Below are 21983 nucleotides of genomic sequence, written 5' to 3'. Positions count from 1 at the left end.
CTTTAGTGATTGACTTCTTGATTTGTTGCGATGTATGTTGCTAAAACAAAACCGGTTTTAAGATATGAAAATTGAAGGCCCTGATAGCCGAATGGCTAATGCTTTAACCTATTACGCTGGAGGTCGAGGTTTCAAACCTCTTGATATGAGGAATTTTGCACCGATAATAATTTATCTAAGATCCAGCAGCCCGCTCTGAATTAAATAAATTGCACCGCTTGTAATTCGATAGCATTTTGCCTGATAACATTTTCGAAATTGTTCCAATTAATTGTAATTAATTACTACAATGGATTGTATCCGATCACCAGTCTTCTTGGATAAAAGTCTTTCAGAGGTTTGGTCACTAGCAATATAAGCACAACAGCAAACGTCGCACTTAAGATTTTTTTGTCAAAAAAATTACAGAAAATAATTTGTCTTGGCCAAAAACAACGGTTTTTTTAATTTACAATTGAAGGCATTAAATGTAATTTACAATTAATTTTTGGTTTCATTTTTTGAAAGGTAATGATTTGCAATTAATATTGGCCAATAATTGCATTAATCAGAGAATTAAATTTTCTGTTATTGGAAATATTTACTTTTTGGCAGTAAGTGTTTGAAATTCAATAAAATTTGTTTCTTATCGGCAATTTCAACAATTTTGAAAATATTTGGACTAAACTTTTCACTGTTTCAGGTCTCTGAATTTAGTTTTAACGGTTTTAATTTGACAGTAAGATGGCTAGATATTTACTAAACATCCAATGCTACTTAGTGAATTGTACATACCTTTTTCTAAAAAATTTTCAGTTTCATTTTCAATCTCAAAATTTAGCTGCCTTCTTACTATATCTTACAATGTGTCCGTATCATTCTTGTTTTTGGCTTCATTTAATTTCTCGCAAATATTTATGATGAGCTGCTGCCGTAATGTTTGTTTTTCTTTGCTCTGCTTTTATGTTCTTAAAAGTAGTAGGTTTCCTGAGACAATGAAATACGAAGATGAAAAGTCAAATGACGATGCACGGAAAAGTAAGTTTTTCAGCGACTTTTTTGCGAGTGTTTTCCTAAAAAGTAATCAAGTTGGTCAAAATCGAACCTTCGCGAAAGACATATAACCATGTGAACGTAAGTGAAACGAAAGTTTTAGATATCCTTGTGCTCAAAAACCTGCCAGCCCTCTTGAATTACTTACTGATAGTGTTTAAGGCTGCGCTGTCAAGAGGGTATTTTCCATCGTTTTGAAAAATAAGTCAAGTTATCCCCGTCTTTTAAGACGAAGATAGGGCAGACGTGAAGCAATACAGACCTATGAACCTTCTCTGCAACACATCAAAGGTTTTCCAAAAAGGTATATTTAACGAACTATTTGACATTGTAAAAACGACACTACATAATGCACAACTTGGTATTCGAAGACCCGGGTCGGTGGTAACACAGTTGTTGCTGTTCCTAAATCATCTTTACAACAAATTTGATGGTAATGAAGAAGCACTTTTGGTTCTGTATCTGGACTTCAAAAAAGCCTTCGATAGCGTTCCACATGACATCTTGCTACAGAAAATTGAAATGCTAGGCATTGGCGGTAACTTCTTGAAAATTATTGCCAGCTACTTAAGTAAAAGAAAACAATACGTAAAACTTAATGATTTTAACTCTGAAACAGTGCAAGTAACAAGTGGTGTTCCACAAGGATCACTACTAGGTCCACTTCTACTCATCATTGTTGTTAACGATCTTCCTCTACAAGTAACTAAGTGTGAAGCCGTTGGTTATGCAGACGATTTCAAGCTCGTTGCAACGAATAGTGAAAACATGCAATACGATATAAAACAAATAGAAGAATGGTGTTTAAACAATAAAGTGACATTAAATGAAAATAAGTGTTATATCTTTCCAATCAAAAGTCAAGACAAACCCAAGTTAAGTTCAAACAACAAAACTTTACTTTACCAGAGCGAGCAAAAAGATCTAGGCATTACAATGGCGTCAAAGCTGAACTGGAAACCTAATGTCGAAAAAAGGTGCTCAAAGGCACGGAAAGCGTTCTACTTTTTAAAAAGCAACACTTCAACGTCTACGAAACTCAGCGCAAAACTAATCGAAATTACAATATCAATATTCCGATCAATAGAAACCAAAACTGTGATGATCAACCAAATACCAGACAATTTGAGCTAATAAACATAAATCAAACCAGAACGAAAAAAACAGATGAAAATTTCTGGAGGCGTTCTCGTCAACTTTTGAATATTATCTGTAAAATCGCAAATTTAGCTATTGAAAGCTTAAGCAAAAAACGATTAACCGAATTATACTGGAATTATTTCTCTAGACATTATTCTGAAGCCAATTCTTGTACGTGGACCTTTTTGTGCAATTGCAACAACCGCAATCCAGTACAGAAGGTCAAATTAGCCAACCATTAAAGGGATGTCAACCCTAGTGCCACGACACTTAAGCCTAAACTACTACTACTACTACTACATTGCGTTGACTAGAAATTTGGCTGTGCTCATTGTCAAAATTTTTGTCTGCTACCTAGTATTCTGCCAACACAAGATACTACTTCATCATAGCAGAATTTAAATCGTTTTTAAAATTATATATCGAATAAGGTGCTAGGAAAATTGGCCGACAGGGCGTTTAGCCGACAAGGAAAAAATGAGAAATTTAGCCGACAGTTTTATCATAATTGGTAATGAAAGTCCATAATTGGTCGATAAATCAGTAGTTCGGTTGTGATAGATTCATATCAAGTCCCACGGGCCGCTGAGGCATGGCCAAGGCGCGCGAGGCATGGCCAGATGCGGTAAAATACGGTCCGACCACGGATAGACCTTCGTTACACTGGTTGATAAAAAAAACTGCGGTATATTATTCCGCTGACGAAATAGTGTTTTAAATTGGCCAATCACAGCTTCAGAATAAGTTTTATTGCTCATTTTACTTAATTGTCGGCTAAATTTCCTATTTTTTGGTTGTCGGCTAAACGCCCTGTCGGCCAATACGGCGGCCACCATCGAATAAGTATTAGTTTTCAGAATAACATGTAAATTTGAATCCATGAGTCAGAACACTTGGGGCGCTGGTGGGAAGCTAAGCTTCAAGACAAGAAATACCGTTCTACAGCAGCTTATGCTTCTAGCCGAAGATGCTTGCGGGTGCAAAGAATACGCAAAGGTATGAAGTTTGGATTATCTTCGGGTATTACCATTAAACGAAATTGTTTTAGTTTTACTTACTGACGGTATTTGACTACATCATTAGTGAAAACACGGTATGTTGGTATAATTATGCTAATGTTTAAGTGTGGGGGGTCTTGAGCTCCTTGCTCACCACGCTACAATAGAGGAGTTTTTTATTAGTTGCGATAGTCATAGCTAAGTGGAGCTATCATTGGAATTTTCTTGGTTTTTGACGACTCAGAGTATTGGTTGTCTTGATTTTTTCAACGGAGGTACTTTCAGTTGTCGTTTTGATCTAAAAGCGAAAGTGAGGAAGTAAAATTGGCTTGTGAACTTTGCTGCGCGAGAGAAGTTGTTTGTCAATGCGCTGCGTTGAATGAAGAATGGAATGCCTTTTTGACTAGGAATTATTTTTCGACATAATATAGCTTTTTCGCTGTTTTTAGCCTGTTCGGCTCATTTCTTTGGCTTTTAGTGTTGAACAAAAAATTGGGACTACTTGTCTTGAGATTAGAGCTGACTGGTTTCAATGCGACCATCAAAAGTTTTAAGATACGACTTTCTGATCCGCTTAAAAATTTACTAGCAAAAATACCAGCCATCAATAATCTGCCTGACATCGCAATAATAGTACAAGCGCTTCGAAATTCATCGAAGATATCCAATTGATAATGGCAGAATCTCAGAAAAATCAACGTTTTCCGTTTGATAGACTTGATGAATTTGCAGAGCCATTTATGTGTGATATGAATTAGTACGCACAAGCCTCAGTAAAAAAAGTTACAAGCGCATACACCGAAAATAAGAATCATTATCGGGATCACATTATTTGTAATATCAATGATAAAACACTTCCTAATCAATTTTATTTTTCACAAATAAGGGATAGATTAGCCTAAATTGTCGAGAACTGAAAAAGGGATAACTCCTAGACCGATACTAATAGTGCCAGACGAAAAGTATCAATTACTTTTGTTGAACCACTCGTGCAAGTTTTTGAATGAAAATTTTGTAATTACCCGCATTCGAGTGGTATCAGCTCTCTCAAATTGTTGGAAAATTTCAGCAAATTTCGGCTCCCCGCATGGATATGAATCTTTTCTGCCAACAATTAACAAACTATCTTAAACAAATCTAAATGAGACGGACCAGCAACACATGCACACAAAATATTTATTAAACTCAAACGCTCATTTATAAAAAGCATTAAAGACAATTATGTTTGATATGTTTACTGTTGTGGTGTTGGAGCTACGTTCACAATGAGTGAATTGGAAAGAATTAGTGAAAATTGAAGAATTTGTTTGACATAATGAAAGACCAGCAAAAAATGAAGACAAAATATCAAAATGTCAAAAAGCTCATTTTAAAAAAGAACTAAATAGATGCTTAAATTTGTTGCCGTTGGTCCTTTATACTTTGCATTGGATGTGACAGACATTTAATATACTAGATTGTTATTGTTAAATATTGAATGTAGAAATTTATTGAAAAAGTATAAATATTGTTAGATGAAATAGGTCGAATATTTGTTGGAAAGATTGTAAAACATGGTTGGTTTGGATTTTTGAATTGAATATTGATAGCTGTTGGCCTTCTGCAACGAACCAGCAACTGAAATAAATATATATCTGAAATAATATATTTGTTAAAGGCAAAGGAATCATTACTCCATTACTGTTGGCTTTTTTTTTTAAAAGAACACCTGTATTTTGTTGTATTTTTGAAATTAGTGTAGATGACTACTGTTTTAATGCTCTCAAAAAAGTTTTTAGCAATTATATTAGTCCTATGGTCCGATTTTTTGCTTGACCGATTTTTCGGCTGACCCATTTGACTTTTGGTCCTCAAAAACGAGACGAACAGGTACCGCCCAGATGGCATTAAATGCTCTTAGAGCATTGCAGCTGAAAATCCAAGTATGCGAATCACAGAAACTGCATTGGAGACGTTTACTCAAGGTGTGAGGGGCGGTTCTTATTCTTATTAATGTATGCCCCTCAGTCACACCCCCCCCCCCCCCCCCCGTCATCAACCTCCCCCTCTCTACACTCCATTGTCCATCGTCCTCTACCTGTCCCTCTCATCTGCAACCCTACCCCCATCTCTTGCCCCCTCTTCCACACCAACTCACTGCAGTCACCCCCGCCCCTAATGCTAGCATCCCTAAGCCCCCAGCTAGATATTACCGAAGACCACCACTCGCCTTTGAGAGCAATTCACCCGACGTTAGTTGGTTATGTTCTATTAATTATTATACGATAACTGATGCTCTCGAACGAAGTTTGAAGCAATTATTGTAAAGGTGTTTCTTTAGGGACACTTCCAATTGACCCTTTTTGGCGCTTCTGTTCTAGAACCTCATTTCACTGCTCCAGATGCAGAAACTAAATACACAAAAAGTTTAGACAGACTTGGTCAATTTGCTCTCACCTCTCCCCAGAATGCCTATGCATGTTTGACGAAGGGGGTTCAACAGAAGTTGAGCTTCCTCTCGCGTACTACACCTTCCATGGACGGGGTTCTGGACAAGGTGGAGGAGCGGCTTGGCCGAGTCATACCGAAGTAATCCAAGAGGAAAGAGAACTTTTTTCTCTCCCTCTCAGAATGGGTGGGCTTAACATCGCCCTCCCACAAGATCTTCACAAAAATCTTGAGCAATCAGTTGAACTCTCAAGACCATTGGCGTCATTCAATAATATTCAACAATGTTAAGTAGAACAAACCAAGATCAGTCTCAGACAGAAAGCAGACAATCAACGTGAACTGATCTCGAAAAAATCCAGAATCGAAAACAATCTACCAGAAATGAAGTATACCATCCAGCTGGCCTCGGAGAAAGGAGCATCAAGCTGGCTTAACGCGCTTCCGTTGTCAAAACATGGTTTTGACCTCACGAAGACTGAGTTCCGTGATGGAATAGCACTTCGCTACACCTGGGAAGCGAAGAACACGCCAGCCATATGCCCATGCGGGAAAGAATTCAGCCTCACCCATGCCCTCCATTGCGCTAAAGGTGGTTATACGCACCTACGACACAACGAAATTAGAGATGTGTTTGCAAACCTGATGGATGACGTTTGCCACGATGTACAGATAGAGCCAAAACTTCAGTCGCTCGATGGAGAAATCTTCTCGAGTAATTCCACCACCACTGATGATGACGCTCGACTGGACATCAAGGCAAACGGTCTGTGGGGCTCCCGCTTTAATCGCACTTTCTTCGATGTGAAGATTTTCAACCCTCATGCGAAGAGCTGCCGTAAGACCATAAAAGATGCATACAAATATCACGAGAGCATCAAGCGAAATAAGTACGAAGAGCGAATCCGCGAAACCGAACACAGCAGCTTCAATGCACTGGTTTTTGCTTGTTCGGGTGGTGCAGGTCCATCAGCATCGCGCGTTATGAAACAACTCGCAACCAAGATCAACGAAAAACGCGGAGAGCCGTACGCCGACACTATAAGCTACATCCGAACGAAAATCAGCTTCGCACTTCTGAGGAGCTGCGTTCTCTGCTTGAGGGGATGTCGTGCCCTCAAGCCTCGTGCTCTCAGTGAGACTTCGATTAGCGCCGTCGTGGAGGAGGGAAGGCTGCACTGAGTGTTTGGCTGCTTATCCTTTTTCATTTGCTTATTCCTTGATGTTCCATTTTTATTTTAATCCTTCCATTCTATTTCCCTATGTGTGCTATATATATATATATATATATATGTGCTTTCCTCTCCACTTGTTATTTATTTTTGTGACTGGGCCGTCTTTACGCTGTCATTTCACTGCTCCAGTGACTTTAGTGATTGACTTCTTGATTTGTTGCGATGTATGTTGCTAAAACAAAACCGGTTTTAAGATATGAAAATTGAAGGCCCTGATAGCCGAATGGCTAATGCTTTAACCTATTACGCTGGAGGTCGAGGTTTCAAACCTCTTGATATGAGGAATTTTGCACCGATAATAATTTATCTAAGATCCAGCAGCCCGCTCTGAATTAAATAAATTGCACCGCTTGTAATTCGATAGCATTTTGCCTGATAACATTTTCGAAATTGTTCCAATTAATTGTAATTAATTACTACAATGGATTGTATCCGATCACCAGTCTTCTTGGATAAAAGTCTTTCAGAGGTTTGGTCACTAGCAATATAAGCACAACAGCAAACGTCGCACTTAAGATTTTTTTGTCAAAAAAATTACAGAAAATAATTTGTCTTGGCCAAAAACAACGGTTTTTTTAATTTACAATTGAAGGCATTAAATGTAATTTACAATTAATTTTTGGTTTCATTTTTTGAAAGGTAATGATTTGCAATTAATATTGGCCAATAATTGCATTAATCAGAGAATTAAATTTTCTGTTATTGGAAATATTTACTTTTTGGCAGTAAGTGTTTGAAATTCAATAAAATTTGTTTCTTATCGGCAATTTCAACAATTTTGAAAATATTTGGACTGAACTTTTCACTGTTTCAGGTCTCTGAATTTAGTTTTAACGGTTTTAATTTGACAGTAAGATGGCTAGATATTTACTAAACATCCAATGCTACTTAGTGAATTGTACATACCTTTTTCTAAAAAATTTTCAGTTTCATTTTCAATCTCAAAATTTAGCTGCCTTCTTACTATATCTTACAATGTGTCCGTATCATTCTTGTTTTTGGCTTCATTTAATTTCTCGCAAATATTTATGATGAGCTGCTGCCGTAATGTTTGTTTTTCTTTGCTCTGCTTTTATGTTCTTAAAAGTAGTAGGTTTCCTGAGACAATGAAATACGAAGATGAAAAGTCAAATGACGATGCACGGAAAAGTAAGTTTTTCAGCGACTTTTTTGCGAGTGTTTTCCTAAAAAGTAATCAAGTTGGTCAAAATCGAACCTTCGCGAAAGACATATAACCATGTGAACGTAAGTGAAACGAAAGTTTTAGATATCCTTGTGCTCAAAAACCTGCCAGCCCTCTTGAATTACTTACTGATAGTGTTTAAGGCTGCGCTGTCAAGAGGGTATTTTCCATCGTTTTGAAAAATAAGTCAAGTTATCCCCGTCTTTTAAGACGAAGATAGGGCAGACGTGAAGCAATACAGACCTATGAACCTTCTCTGCAACACATCAAAGGTTTTCCAAAAAGGTATATTTAACGAACTATTTGACATTGTAAAAACGACACTACATAATGCACAACTTGGTATTCGAAGACCCGGGTCGGTGGTAACACAGTTGTTGCTGTTCCTAAATCATCTTTACAACAAATTTGATGGTAATGAAGAAGCACTTTTGGTTCTGTATCTGGACTTCAAAAAAGCCTTCGATAGCGTTCCACATGACATCTTGCTACAGAAAATTGAAATGCTAGGCATTGGCGGTAACTTCTTGAAAATTATTGCCAGCTACTTAAGTAAAAGAAAACAATACGTAAAACTTAATGATTTTAACTCTGAAACAGTGCAAGTAACAAGTGGTGTTCCACAAGGATCACTACTAGGTCCACTTCTACTCATCATTGTTGTTAACGATCTTCCTCTACAAGTAACTAAGTGTGAAGCCTTTGGTTATGCAGACGATTTCAAGCTCGTTGCAACGAATAGTGAAAACATGCAATACGATATAAAACAAATAGAAGAATGGTGTTTAAACAATAAAGTGACATTAAATGAAAATAAGTGTTATATCTTTCCAATCAAAAGTCAAGACAAACCCAAGTTAAGTTCAAACAACAAAACTTTACTTTACCAGAGCGAGCAAAAAGATCTAGGCATTACAATGGCGTCAAAGCTGAACTGGAAACCTAATGTCGAAAAAAGGTGCTCAAAGGCACGGAAAGCGTTCTACTTTTTAAAAAGCAACACTTCAACGTCTACGAAACTCAGCGCAAAACTAATCGAAATTACAATATCAATATTCCGATCAATAGAAACCAAAACTGTGATGATCAACCAAATACCAGACAATTTGAGCTAATAAACATAAATCAAACCAGAACGAAAAAAGCAGATGAAAATTTCTGGAGGCGTTCTCGTCAACTTTTGAATATTATCTGTAAAATCGCAAATTTAGCTATTGAAAGCTTAAGCAAAAAACGATTAACCGAATTATACTGGAATTATTTCTCTAGACATTATTCTGAAGCCAATTCTTGTACGTGGACCTTTTTGTGCAATTGCAACAACCGCAATCCAGTACAGAAGGTCAAATTAGCCAACCATTAAAGGGATGTCAACCCTAGTGCCACGACACTTAAGCCTAAACTACTACTACTACTACTACTACATTGCGTTGACTAGAAATTTGGCTGTGCTCATTGTCAAAATTTTTGTCTGCTACCTAGTATTCTGCCAACACAAGATACTACTTCATCATAGCAGAATTTAAATCGTTTTTAAAATTATATATCGAATAAGGTGCTAGGAAAATTGGCCGACAGGGCGTTTAGCCGACAAGGAAAAAATGAGAAATTTAGCCGACAGTTTTATCATAATTGGTAATGAAAGTCCATAATTGGTCGATAAATCAGTAGTTCGGTTGTGATAGATTCATATCAAGTCCCACGGGCCGCTGAGGCATGGCCAAGGCGCGCGAGGCATGGCCAGATGCGGTAAAATACGGTCCGACCACGGATAGACCTTCGTTACACTGGTTGATAAAAAAAACTGCGGTATATTATTCCGCTGACGAAATAGTGTTTTAAATTGGCCAATCACAGCTTCAGAATAAGTTTTATTGCTCATTTTACTTAATTGTCGGCTAAATTTCCTATTTTTTGGTTGTCGGCTAAACGCCCTGTCGGCCAATACGGCGGCCACCATCGAATAAGTATTAGTTTTCAGAATAACATGTAAATTTGAATCCATGAGTCAGAACACTTGGGGCGCTGGTGGGAAGCTAAGCTTCAAGACAAGAAATACCGTTCTACAGCAGCTTATGCTTCTAGCCGAAGATGCTTGCGGGTGCAAAGAATACGCAAAGGTATGAAGTTTGGATTATCTTCGGGTATTACCATTAAACGAAATTGTTTTAGTTTTACTTACTGACGGTATTTGACTACATCATTAGTGAAAACACGGTATGTTGGTATAATTATGCTAATGTTTAAGTGTGGGGGGTCTTGAGCTCCTTGCTCACCACGCTACAATAGAGGAGTTTTTTATTAGTTGCGATAGTCATAGCTAAGTGGAGCTATCATTGGAATTTTCTTGGTTTTTGACGACTCAGAGTATTGGTTGTCTTGATTTTTTCAACGGAGGTACTTTCAGTTGTCGTTTTGATCTAAAAGCGAAAGTGAGGAAGTAAAATTGGCTTGTGAACTTTGCTGCGCGAGAGAAGTTGTTTGTCAATGCGCTGCGTTGAATGAAGAATGGAATGCCTTTTTGACTAGGAATTATTTTTCGACATAATATAGCTTTTTCGCTGTTTTTAGCCTGTTCGGCTCATTTCTTTGGCTTTTAGTGTTGAACAAAAAATTGGGACTACTTGTCTTGAGATTAGAGCTGACTGGTTTCAATGCGACCATCAAAAGTTTTAAGATACGACTTTCTGATCCGCTTAAAAATTTACTAGCAAAAATACCAGCCATCAATAATCTGCCTGACATCGCAATAATAGTACAAGCGCTTCGAAATTCATCGAAGATATCCAATTGATAATGGCAGAATCTCAGAAAAATCAACGTTTTCCGTTTGATAGACTTGATGAATTTGCAGAGCCATTTATGTGTGATATGAATTAGTACGCACAAGCCTCAGTAAAAAAAGTTACAAGCGCATACACCGAAAATAAGAATCATTATCGGGATCACATTATTTGTAATATCAATGATAAAACACTTCCTAATCAATTTTATTTTTCACAAATAAGGGATAGATTAGCCTAAATTGTCGAGAACTGAAAAAGGGATAACTCCTAGACCGATACTAATAGTGCCAGACGAAAAGTATCAATTACTTTTGTTGAACCACTCGTGCAAGTTTTTGAATGAAAATTTTGTAATTACCCGCATTCGAGTGGTATCAGCTCTCTCAAATTGTTGGAAAATTTCAGCAAATTTCGGCTCCCCGCATGGATATGAATCTTTTCTGCCAACAATTAACAAACTATCTTAAACAAATCTAAATGAGACGGACCAGCAACACATGCACACAAAATATTTATTAAACTCAAACGCTCATTTATAAAAAGCATTAAAGACAATTATGTTTGATATGTTTACTGTTGTGGTGTTGGAGCTACGTTCACAATGAGTGAATTGGAAAGAATTAGTGAAAATTGAAAAGAATTTGTTTGACATAATGAAAGACCAGCAAAAAATGAAGACAAAATATCAAAATGTCAAAAAGCTCATTTTAAAAAAGAACTAAATAGATGCTTAAATTTGTTGCCGTTGGTCCTTTATACTTTGCATTGGATGTGACAGACATTTAATATACTAGATTGTTATTGTTAAATATTGAATGTAGAAATTTATTGAAAAAGTATAAATATTGTTAGATGAAATAGGTCGAATATTTGTTGGAAAGATTGTAAAACATGGTTGGTTTGGATTTTTGAATTGAATATTGATAGCTGTTGGCCTTCTGCAACGAACCAGCAACTGAAATAAATATATATCTGAAATAATATATTTGTTAAAGGCAAAGGAATCATTACTCCATTACTGTTGGCTTTTTTTTTTAAAAGAACACCTGTATTTTGTTGTATTTTTGAAATTAGTGTAGATGACTACTGTTTTAATGCTCTCAAAAAAGTTTTTAGCAATTATATTAGTCCTATGGTCCGATTTTTTGCTTGACCGATTTTTCGGCTGACCCATTTGACTTTTGGTCCTCAAAAACGAGACGAACAGGTACCGCCCAGATGGCATTAAATGCTCTTAGAGCATTGCAGCTGAAAATCCAAGTATGCGAATCACAGAAACTGCATTGGAGACGTTTACTCAAGGTGTGAGGGGCGGTTCTTATTCTTATTAATGTATGCCCCTCAGTCACACCCCCCCCCCCCCCCCCCCGTCATCAACCTCCCCCTCTCTACACTCCATTGTCCATCGTCCTCTACCTGTCCCTCTCATCTGCAACCCTACCCCCATCTCTTGCCCCCTCTTCCACACCAACTCACTGCAGTCACCCCCGCCCCTAATGCTAGCATCCCTAAGCCCCCAGCTAGATATTACCGAAGACCACCACTCGCCTTTGAGAGCAATTCACCCGACGTTAGTTGGTTATGTTCTATTAATTATTATACGATAACTGATGCTCTCGAACGAAGTTTGAAGCAATTATTGTAAAGGTGTTTCTTTAGGGACACTTCCAATTGACCCTTTTTGGCGCTTCTGTTCTAGAACCTCATTTCACTGCTCCAGATGCAGAAACTAAATACACAAAAAGTTTAGACAGACTTGGTCAATTTGCTCTCACCTCTCCCCAGAATGCCTATGCATGTTTGACGAAGGGGGTTCAACAGAAGTTGAGCTTCCTCTCGCGTACTACACCTTCCATGGACGGGGTTCTGGACAAGGTGGAGGAGCGGCTTGGCCGAGTCATACCGAAGTAATCCAAGAGGAAAGAGAACTTTTTTCTCTCCCTCTCAGAATGGGTGGGCTTAACATCGCCCTCCCACAAGATCTTCACAAAAATCTTGAGCAATCAGTTGAACTCTCAAGACCATTGGCGTCATTCAATAATATTCAACAATGTTAAGTAGAACAAACCAAGATCAGTCTCAGACAGAAAGCAGACAATCAACGTGAACTGATCTCGAAAAAATCCAGAATCGAAAACAATCTACCAGAAATGAAGTATACCATCCAGCTGGCCTCGGAGAAAGGAGCATCAAGCTGGCTTAACGCGCTTCCGTTGTCAAAACATGGTTTTGACCTCACGAAGACTGAGTTCCGTGATGGAATAGCACTTCGCTACACCTGGGAAGCGAAGAACACGCCAGCCATATGCCCATGCGGGAAAGAATTCAGCCTCACCCATGCCCTCCATTGCGCTAAAGGTGGTTATACGCACCTACGACACAACGAAATTAGAGATGTGTTTGCAAACCTGATGGATGACGTTTGCCACGATGTACAGATAGAGCCAAAACTTCAGTCGCTCGATGGAGAAATCTTCTCGAGTAATTCCACCACCACTGATGATGACGCTCGACTGGACATCAAGGCAAACGGTCTGTGGGGCTCCCGCTTTAATCGCACTTTCTTCGATGTGAAGATTTTCAACCTCATGCGAAGAGCTGCCGTAAGACCATAAAAGATGCATACAAATATCACGAGAGCATCAAGCGAAATAAGTACGAAGAGCGAATCCGCGAAACCGAACACAGCAGCTTCAATGCACTGGTTTTTGCTTGTTCGGGTGGTGCAGGTCCATCAGCATCGCGCGTTATGAAACAACTCGCAACCAAGATCAACGAAAAACGCGGAGAGCCGTACGCCGACACTATAAGCTACATCCGAACGAAAATCAGCTTCGCACTTCTGAGGAGCTGCGTTCTCTGCTTGAGGGGATGTCGTGCCCTCAAGCCTCGTGCTCTCAGTGAGACTTCGATTAGCGCCGTCGTGGAGGAGGGAAGGCTGCACTGAGTGTTTGGCTGCTTATCCTTTTTCATTTGCTTATTCCTTGATGTTCCATTTTTATTTTAATCCTTCCATTCTATTTCCCTATGTGTGCTATATATATATATATAGGTGCTTTCCTCTCCACTTGTTATTTATTTTTGTGACTGGGCCGTCTTTACGCTGTCATTTCACTGCTCCAGTGACTTTAGTGATTGACTTCTTGATTTGTTGCGATGTATGTTGCTAAAACAAAACCGGTTTTAAGATATGAAAATTGAAGGCCCTGATAGCCGAATGGCTAATGCTTTAACCTATTACGCTGGAGGTCGAGGTTTCAAACCTCTTGATATGAGGAATTTTGCACCGATAATAATTTATCTAAGATCCAGCAGCCCGCTCTGAATTAAATAAATTGCACCGCTTGTAATTCGATAGCATTTTGCCTGATAACATTTTCGAAATTGTTCCAATTAATTGTAATTAATTACTACAATGGATTGTATCCGATCACCAGTCTTCTTGGATAAAAGTCTTTCAGAGGTTTGGTCACTAGCAATATAAGCACAACAGCAAACGTCGCACTTAAGATTTTTTTGTCAAAAAAATTACAGAAAATAATTTGTCTTGGCCAAAAACAACGGTTTTTTTAATTTACAATTGAAGGCATTAAATGTAATTTACAATTAATTTTTGGTTTCATTTTTTGAAAGGTAATGATTTGCAATTAATATTGGCCAATAATTGCATTAATCAGAGAATTAAATTTTCTGTTATTGGAAATATTTACTTTTTGGCAGTAAGTGTTTGAAATTCAATAAAATTTGTTTCTTATCGGCAATTTCAACAATTTTGAAAATATTTGGACTAAACTTTTCACTGTTTCAGGTCTCTGAATTTAGTTTTAACGGTTTTAATTTGACAGTAAGATGGCTAGATATTTACTAAACATCCAATGCTACTTAGTGAATTGTACATACCTTTTTCTAAAAAATTTTCAGTTTCATTTTCAATCTCAAAATTTAGCTGCCTTCTTACTATATCTTACAATGTGTCCGTATCATTCTTGTTTTTGGCTTCATTTAATTTCTCGCAAATATTTATGATGAGCTGCTGCCGTAATGTTTGTTTTTCTTTGCTCTGCTTTTATGAGACATTTGAGAAAAAATTCCCGATTATAGCCTTTTTAACTCGTTTTTTGTTTGCTGTTGAATTAATTTCTTATAATGCAGGTCTGAGAATTTCTTGAAATTACTTTTAAGGTACTTTTTATTGATCTATATGACTGAAAGTACTGATATTTGTTGTTCTCAATGAATGTCCGTGAATTTTCGCCGCTCGATATATTCATCGTAGAGAGTTGAGACTGGTATCATTAGAACGCTCGTCCAGCGTAGAATATGGAATTAAAAAGATTTTTTTAATTTTCGTTTTCTACAGGGAGTTATCGAGGTTTAAACTTCTGAGAAAAGAAGAGTGAATTCACGTTGTTTTTATTCACATTTTCCGGAATTTCTGCCTAAATTTTCGTCAATTTTGCTAAACTTTGTTATAATTTTTAAGAATAGTGTCGTTGATTTTATTTTTGAAGACGAACAAGCATTGTTGATTGTTTTGATTTAATTTTTTTGGTCAAAAAATCTGGATAAACATTTCAAAATTAAGCTTTTTTCATCAAAAACAGCACGAAATAAGCTACTTTAGTCCACTTTGATTAAATTTGCCGACAGTACACCCCCAAACAACACTCATACAATCTTTGTAGACTAAGAAGGGTTCTATTTCTACTTCAGAGTCCGCTGAGAGTGCACTGTAGTTAAAACTTTGCCGTTTTTTGCTAACTTTACTCGTTGATTATCAAAAATGCAGAATTTATTTTGAGTTTTCAACTAACAAATTATCTATATCTACAACATTCGAAAAATCAATTGTTCCTAACGGACAATAAGTATTAGCAGGGCTAGTTTTGGGCCATTCTTGGACTGTTACAATCCAAAAAAAATTGAGTTGTAATCAGTCGGTCTTTTTTTTTCAAAAAAAGACTTTTAATAATAAAGAACAGAACATATCAAATCAAAGCTCAGGAGTGATAGGTTCAACCAATTCGCTTGCTAAGCAGCTCCAAGCTAGTGCATTTAGTGTTTTAATTGAAAGTTTATGGTCGTTCTTTTTTTAAAAATAATTGACTTTTCAATAAATGATGGCTTAATTAACTTTTCCTCTATTTTCTTAATTTATTTAACTTCCAGCTTAGTGTCAGCAAAGAAAGACTGCTTCTTCTTTCTACTGATTTAACATTTATTCTCGGTTGCAGTTTTTAGCCTGAAGTTATTGTTTTCTGGCTTTGATATTACAAGATTTCAGATTTTTGTTTGTTTTGATATTTGCCAGTTTTTATCGTTTTCTAATTGTCACATTATCACATTATTGACAGTTCTCATGTCACCTTATTAGCATTCAGGCACCATTATAAGGCACAATTGAACATATTAAAATCCTGAAAGATATACATCATCGTTTTAACGGCCTCGACGCCTCTTGAAGAAATCAATTGAATTTTTTAATTTTGTCTCTGTCATTTATACTTTGTCGTTTCGGTCGTATGAAATTTCCTGAATAGTGATAGCTTTCATTGGCTTTTCGTGGAAGAACCGATATTCTGATATTAGTAGATAGCTGATAGCTTTCATTACTTTGAAAACAATCGTTTTCCAAAATTAAAAAAAAACTTAACTTCGCAATTTTGTTCTTTTTATGTTTCTTTTTGTTACCTAATCTCGTTAGTTTATTACAGGTCAAATATGACATTATGGGTGTCAAGGGAATAAAAGGGATTGGTGTCCCAAAATCTTTTTTTCAAAGAATTTGTTATGACCTTACTGGCTTCGACACCGGTTTTTCACAAAAAAAAGTAAATTAATTTGATTTTTGTCATATTTGACGTTCTTTTTGTAGATATAAGAAATATTCTGGATAATTACATGTGTCGAGGGCTTCCTTTTCATGAATAAACTACCCTATTTAAATAGCTCTTTTTGTAATTAATGCCTTTCATGACATTGAATGTAATTTTGTTTCGAAAAAAAATTAAAAGTATTACATACTTTAGCACTTCGCTTTTTTGTCTACTTGTTACCTAGTCCTACTAATGAATGGCCACGTACTACATTATAGCTGTTTGAAGAAGGCCCAATCAAATATATTTTGAGTGCCAAAATTTGGCTTGACGGTTTTGACAGCGTTTTCTGGCAAGTTTCAATTGAAATTTTGTTTGTTCTTTGTTGTTCTTTTTAGCCGCTTTAAAAAATGAATAAGGACAGGTCCTAATGCCCTACTATAGAAGCAGTGGTAATCGTAAATTTGTGGTAATATTAATTGCTTCCTAACGGTATTTATTACTTTGAAGTTAACTGTTTCGAAAAATGAGTTAATTTTTTTACTTTACTGTTTTTGTTCTTTTTTGTATAATTGTTACCAAACCTTTTTATGGACTGGTCGCATGTTTTCTGGTGATTTATAAGTTATTTTTGTTTAGTTTTAGGCTTATCTGACGGTATGTTGACTTTGTTATTAAATTTAGTTTTTAAGAGGGACATAAATTTTTTGATGTAATTAATGTTTGTTGTTGTTGTTGTTGTTTGATTTTGCTGTTCGTCTTGACTCGCTTTCTTAATATTGACATATTACAGCAATCTAATGCATCAATTTTTACTCCACTGAGTTATTTGCTTTGGAGGCTATCTTATCGTTCATACAGAATTTTTGAAAAAGACTTGGGCTTTTTTGGGATTCGCAAAAAATAATTTTTGGGTTTTTCTATCTGTTCCTCATTTGGTAGACAATTATGCCAAAATTGTGGATGGGCGGGGTCGGAACCTTATGTGCCATCGCACTTTACCGAGCCGCCTTGTCTTTAATTTATAGTCTTTTCATCGTGTATCTTTTGGATCGCTAAGTTGGTTGCAGATTTCTATTTTTTCAGACCGTTCTTGTGACCGATCAGTCGGCGAGTTTTTCCAGCGGTCAGTTTGCGTCAATCTTAAAAGTTTTGGCTATTTTCCAATCTTACCAAATACGTTTCTAATAGTGCAAAGTTTTGAAGTTTCACGACTTGAATTTGCGTTTTCTCGACTTCGTGCAACGTAAATTTCCGTCTCAAGATTTACTTTTGTTTATTAGCCGACGTCATGTTCTCAGCAGACTAGTACGCTCACTATTTCACTTTGTTCAACAAAATCTCGTTTTTATTTACCAAATTTTGTCGCTTTTGCGACATTTTGTGTGAAACCGTTTCGATTTCTCTTGGCTAAGTGATTTTTTAGCTCGTTCTGCTCAAAGTGTTTTTAAACAGTGGTTACTCAGTGCCGAAGTTTTTCATGTTACTATATAGGGGTTGAAATTTTATCATATGTGTTAGTAACTTTGGTGAGGCAAAGAATAACTGCTTGAAAATAAGAATATTGGTTTTGATTTCAATCACGTTTTTTGCTTCCATATGACTTCACTTCAAATCAGCATTTTTTCTTTGCGGGCAATTTGTTGACTTAGTTGCGTTTATAACTTCATTTTACACATAAGGGAGCAGGTTTTTTTTAATCCATTCGGGTGAGTATTTTTAATTGTCATGCGAGACTTCTTTTTCAAATGATTTTTCACTCAAATATATTTTCGCTTTAAGGAGTTGAGGTCGATTGCGAATATTTAAGATGAATTGAAAGTTATTTGAGAACAGCTTTACAGTACATAAGTCTGAAATTATTTTTCTGACTTTACGCAACAATTTTTTACTAAATTCTCTTAGGTATCATTCTGTTTTGCATTTTGAGACTACTTGTTTATGATGCTGGTAGCACAGATATTTTTTGGCAATCTGCCAGCTATTTCTTTTTTCCATTCAAGTGAACTGGACGGGGCTGAATCGCGTTTCTTTTGCATTCTGTTTTCAATAGTTCTCGAAGATTTGCGAGAAAGCATTTTCTCAATGTGAGTACTTTTTTGAGTTTTTAGCATCTTCTACGCCTTAACTACTAATAAACTGGCTTCTAAAGCTGTCATCTGCGTTTAGTGGCTAAATGTTAGTCGCCCAATTTATTGATATTAGGATCGAGCGGGATAGGATAACACGTCAGAAAACACGAAAAGAGATTCTGTTAGCGCGAGAGAGCTGCTGAAAATGGACAAAAGTTACATTCAAAAGTAAACATTCAAATTGCAAAATTGTTTTTGAAAAGCATTTTTGCTGCATTCTGAAATCCGGTGCGCATTGAAATTAATATGAAGTGGCTGAGTATCGATAAGATTTTAACTCCTGTATGTTTTGAAAAATGACATGAGTACTTATGGAGACAATCAAGATAGAAGTTTCTAACTTTCAGTAAGAAGCAATGAGTTGAGTCCCAGGATCTTAAAATTATAAAGATCTTTAATTCTTAATGGAATTCTGTGCTTTAATTAATGGAGGCATGATCATGTTAAACAGATTTCAAGTGGGACTAATCTTTGTTCCTACCGGAAACTTCTTTCTGGATTTCGAGTACTGTGTCACCTTTCAAGAAAGCAGATCAGTTAGAATATTTTTTATTGATTCTCAGTCGATTCATATAATTTTTAAGGCAAGGTACGTGGATATCGGAATGGAAACAAAAATTTTCTTCAAAAACAGGCGCAACAAGCGTTTCGGACTTAGCTGAACTAATTGACTAAGTCGAGGTGCTTCGAGGTTTTAGTGCCTGAAGTAAGGACTGAGGAGTCTAAATTCATGGTGTGAAGGGCTAAGTTGGGGAAGTTTAGTACTGTTTTACTGTTTCAGTTTTACTGAGATAATAATTGTCCTGTTTGATTTAGGCGGCTGAAACATATTCACAATGCTTGCAGTTGTGCAGTGAAGCTGACGAGAAATATGTGCTATACAGTTTCCGATCAAGAGTCTATTTGGAAATTGGGAGTTTCGAGCAGTCACTCGAAGATGCTAATGCCGCACTGGAAGGCAATTGTGACCTGGTTTTGGTATGTATATTTGTTGCATCTGATTGTAGCAGCAATCCACGCGTCTGTTGAATGTTTCTGTAAAATTGGTAGAAGTTTCTTGCCGACAGTTCTGCACTAGATACTTCTGAAACAATATTTGCACACGGTACTTATCGCCATCAGGAAGTTATCGAACTTCGAGGCGAAGCAAAGAGAGGGCGAAGAGAACCGTCTGGTAATATTTTAATTAACTGCCTCACTGCAGCTGATTTGGCCACATTTTCCGCGCCTCTCTTGATGTAGCAACACCGGCGGATAAAAGACTCTAATCCAAGGTAGAGTTTCCCCACTATATCAAATTTTCACACTATTCATCGGGCGCTAACAAATATTCGAGGTCACACAAAAACCAATTCGTATTTCAATCCAACTTAAATTCAATAATCAAAAGTTTAAATCAAGTCAAACGTAAACACTTTGTATGTTCCGTTGATGTTTTTCAGTTACACACGTATTTCGCACTCAAAAGGACTGCTGTTGTCTTTAAATGAAGGAGTTGAGGCTTAATGAGGATATCTAACTCTGATTGCAGATTTTTTGAAGACGGATTTCAGAAACATAGGGAAATCAAGTCAATAAAAGTGCTGAACTTTCTTTTGTGAGTCTTCTTCAGCTTTTTTCATCGTTATTGTTGCGACCCACTTGGTTTTACTTTTAAGGATAGAGGAGGCTCGCCGATTGGTTTTAGCCGAGTTTTTTTGGTTAATTATTTCCAAATTTTTCAGGTTTCAGAATTTTAATGCCGGAAGTTCCTGTCTTCCTCCTATTAATCATAGATCCAATTGGGTTCCTTGGGAGCTTTAGATGAACCTAGACAACATTTTCAGTTGTTATCTAATGCTTCTTATGACTTTGTTTGTTTTTTAAATATTTGTTTTAAGAAAATGTCTGAAGTTTTGAAGTTCGCCAATTTTTTATCTCAATTCTGTCCATATATAGCTTAGACACAATATATACAAGTTAAAACCTATTCCAAATGAATGATAAAATACTTTCAATAGTGCTTTTATATTTGACTAATGGTTTCTTGGTTTTCTTACTGCCGAATTTCATACTGCGAGTTTTGTGATTTGTGCAGATTTGCTTATATTTTAGGTTGTTATTTGTCCCCTTTTCAAATTATCAAATCAAAGACAGCTCCAATCGGAATTGCAAGAATATGCAAATAAACATTTTAAAAGATTTCAATGAATAGCCATAGCTTTAACGGCTGCACAACCGTTCTCTCGCAAATTTTGATAAATTTTAATTATTTTAATTTTTAGTATTATTTTTTGTCAATGAAAGGCCTTAATACTTTCCTAAATGAATCAATGTTTAAATGAATCAATGTTTACATGAATCAATTTAGTGATTTCAGTTTATAGCTAACTGTTTAATTGACTTTCCATTAATTTTTTCTAAAGAAAATTTTTGTTCTTCCCAATTTCTGTACTCATTGTCGTCAACAAGTGTCTTAGTCCCATTACTGACAGGGCTCATTAAGTTTCATTTGCTCCAAACAATATTTTTTCTGTTGCTTATGCTTTGACTGATGTCTATGGAGCTTAGAAATGTGGTCGCATAAGAATTTCTTGAGTTTTCGGTATTGGTCATTTGTGGTCCTTTTTGTTGTCTTTTCAGAAAGACCCTTTACAGAAAGGCCCAGTTAAAATCAAATGAGAACCAAGCAAAAAATTCGAACCTTTGTCAGTTTAGTCTTTTAATGGTTTTCAAGGTCTTCAAAAGTGTGGATTCGATAACTTCTTTGAAATTTTAAATTCTGACCGTATTTGTTATTTTTGTCGTCTTATGATTCGGTCTCACTCATAAGAAGCCCAACTGGCTTCCCGAGCAGTTGCAGTTTAATCTGCTTTATCTTAAGTTGATACTTTATGGTTTGATTGAATTTTTGAATTGTTTGTTTTAAAAAATGAGTGGTTTATTGAGCTCTGTCCCTTTTCTTATTTCTGTCAATTTTGTCGCTTTGTCTCTGTAACGACAGGTGGCATCCTTTTTCTAGTGAACCAGGATCCAATTTTTATAATAGATTTTTTAAACTAATGTCTCTTGGCTTTTGTACTTTGCATTTTCACAAGAAGTGTGATTTTTGGATAATTGCCCATTTATTTGATTTCTTGCCTCATTATGACAGAAAGGGGATGATCCAATTGGCGTTGAAAAAAAAAGCGAAAATGAAGATATTTAATGTTCTGCAGGACAGGTCTCAAGTGCTGCGCACACTTACGCCCCTTC

The 21983-nt window shown here is 36.4% G+C and overlaps 1 protein-coding gene across 1 annotated transcript in view; it reads left to right on the top strand.

Annotated features, from left to right (window-relative positions):
- The first annotated feature begins 9842 nt into the window (after nucleotides 1–9842).
- Nucleotides 9843–21983, top strand: part of LOC142336278 (uncharacterized) — a 152168-nt gene continuing 140027 nt past the window's right edge. Inside the window, exons 1-2 of the mRNA XM_075384980.1 lie at nucleotides 9843–10135; nucleotides 19566–19727. Coding sequence (XP_075241095.1) covers nucleotides 10019–10135; nucleotides 19566–19727 — 279 coding nt within the window. The 5' untranslated portion in view covers nucleotides 9843–10018. The remainder of the gene's footprint in view (nucleotides 10136–19565; nucleotides 19728–21983) is intronic.

The sequence above is a fragment of the Convolutriloba macropyga genome, chromosome 3, assembly GCF_964194025.1.
Source record: "Convolutriloba macropyga chromosome 3, txConMacr16.3, whole genome shotgun sequence".
In the NCBI taxonomy this organism is placed as follows: domain Eukaryota; kingdom Metazoa; phylum Xenacoelomorpha; order Acoela; family Convolutidae; genus Convolutriloba; species Convolutriloba macropyga.
The sequence above is the reverse complement of the archived record's forward strand: the minus strand, read 5'-3'. Positions and strand labels throughout refer to the sequence as shown.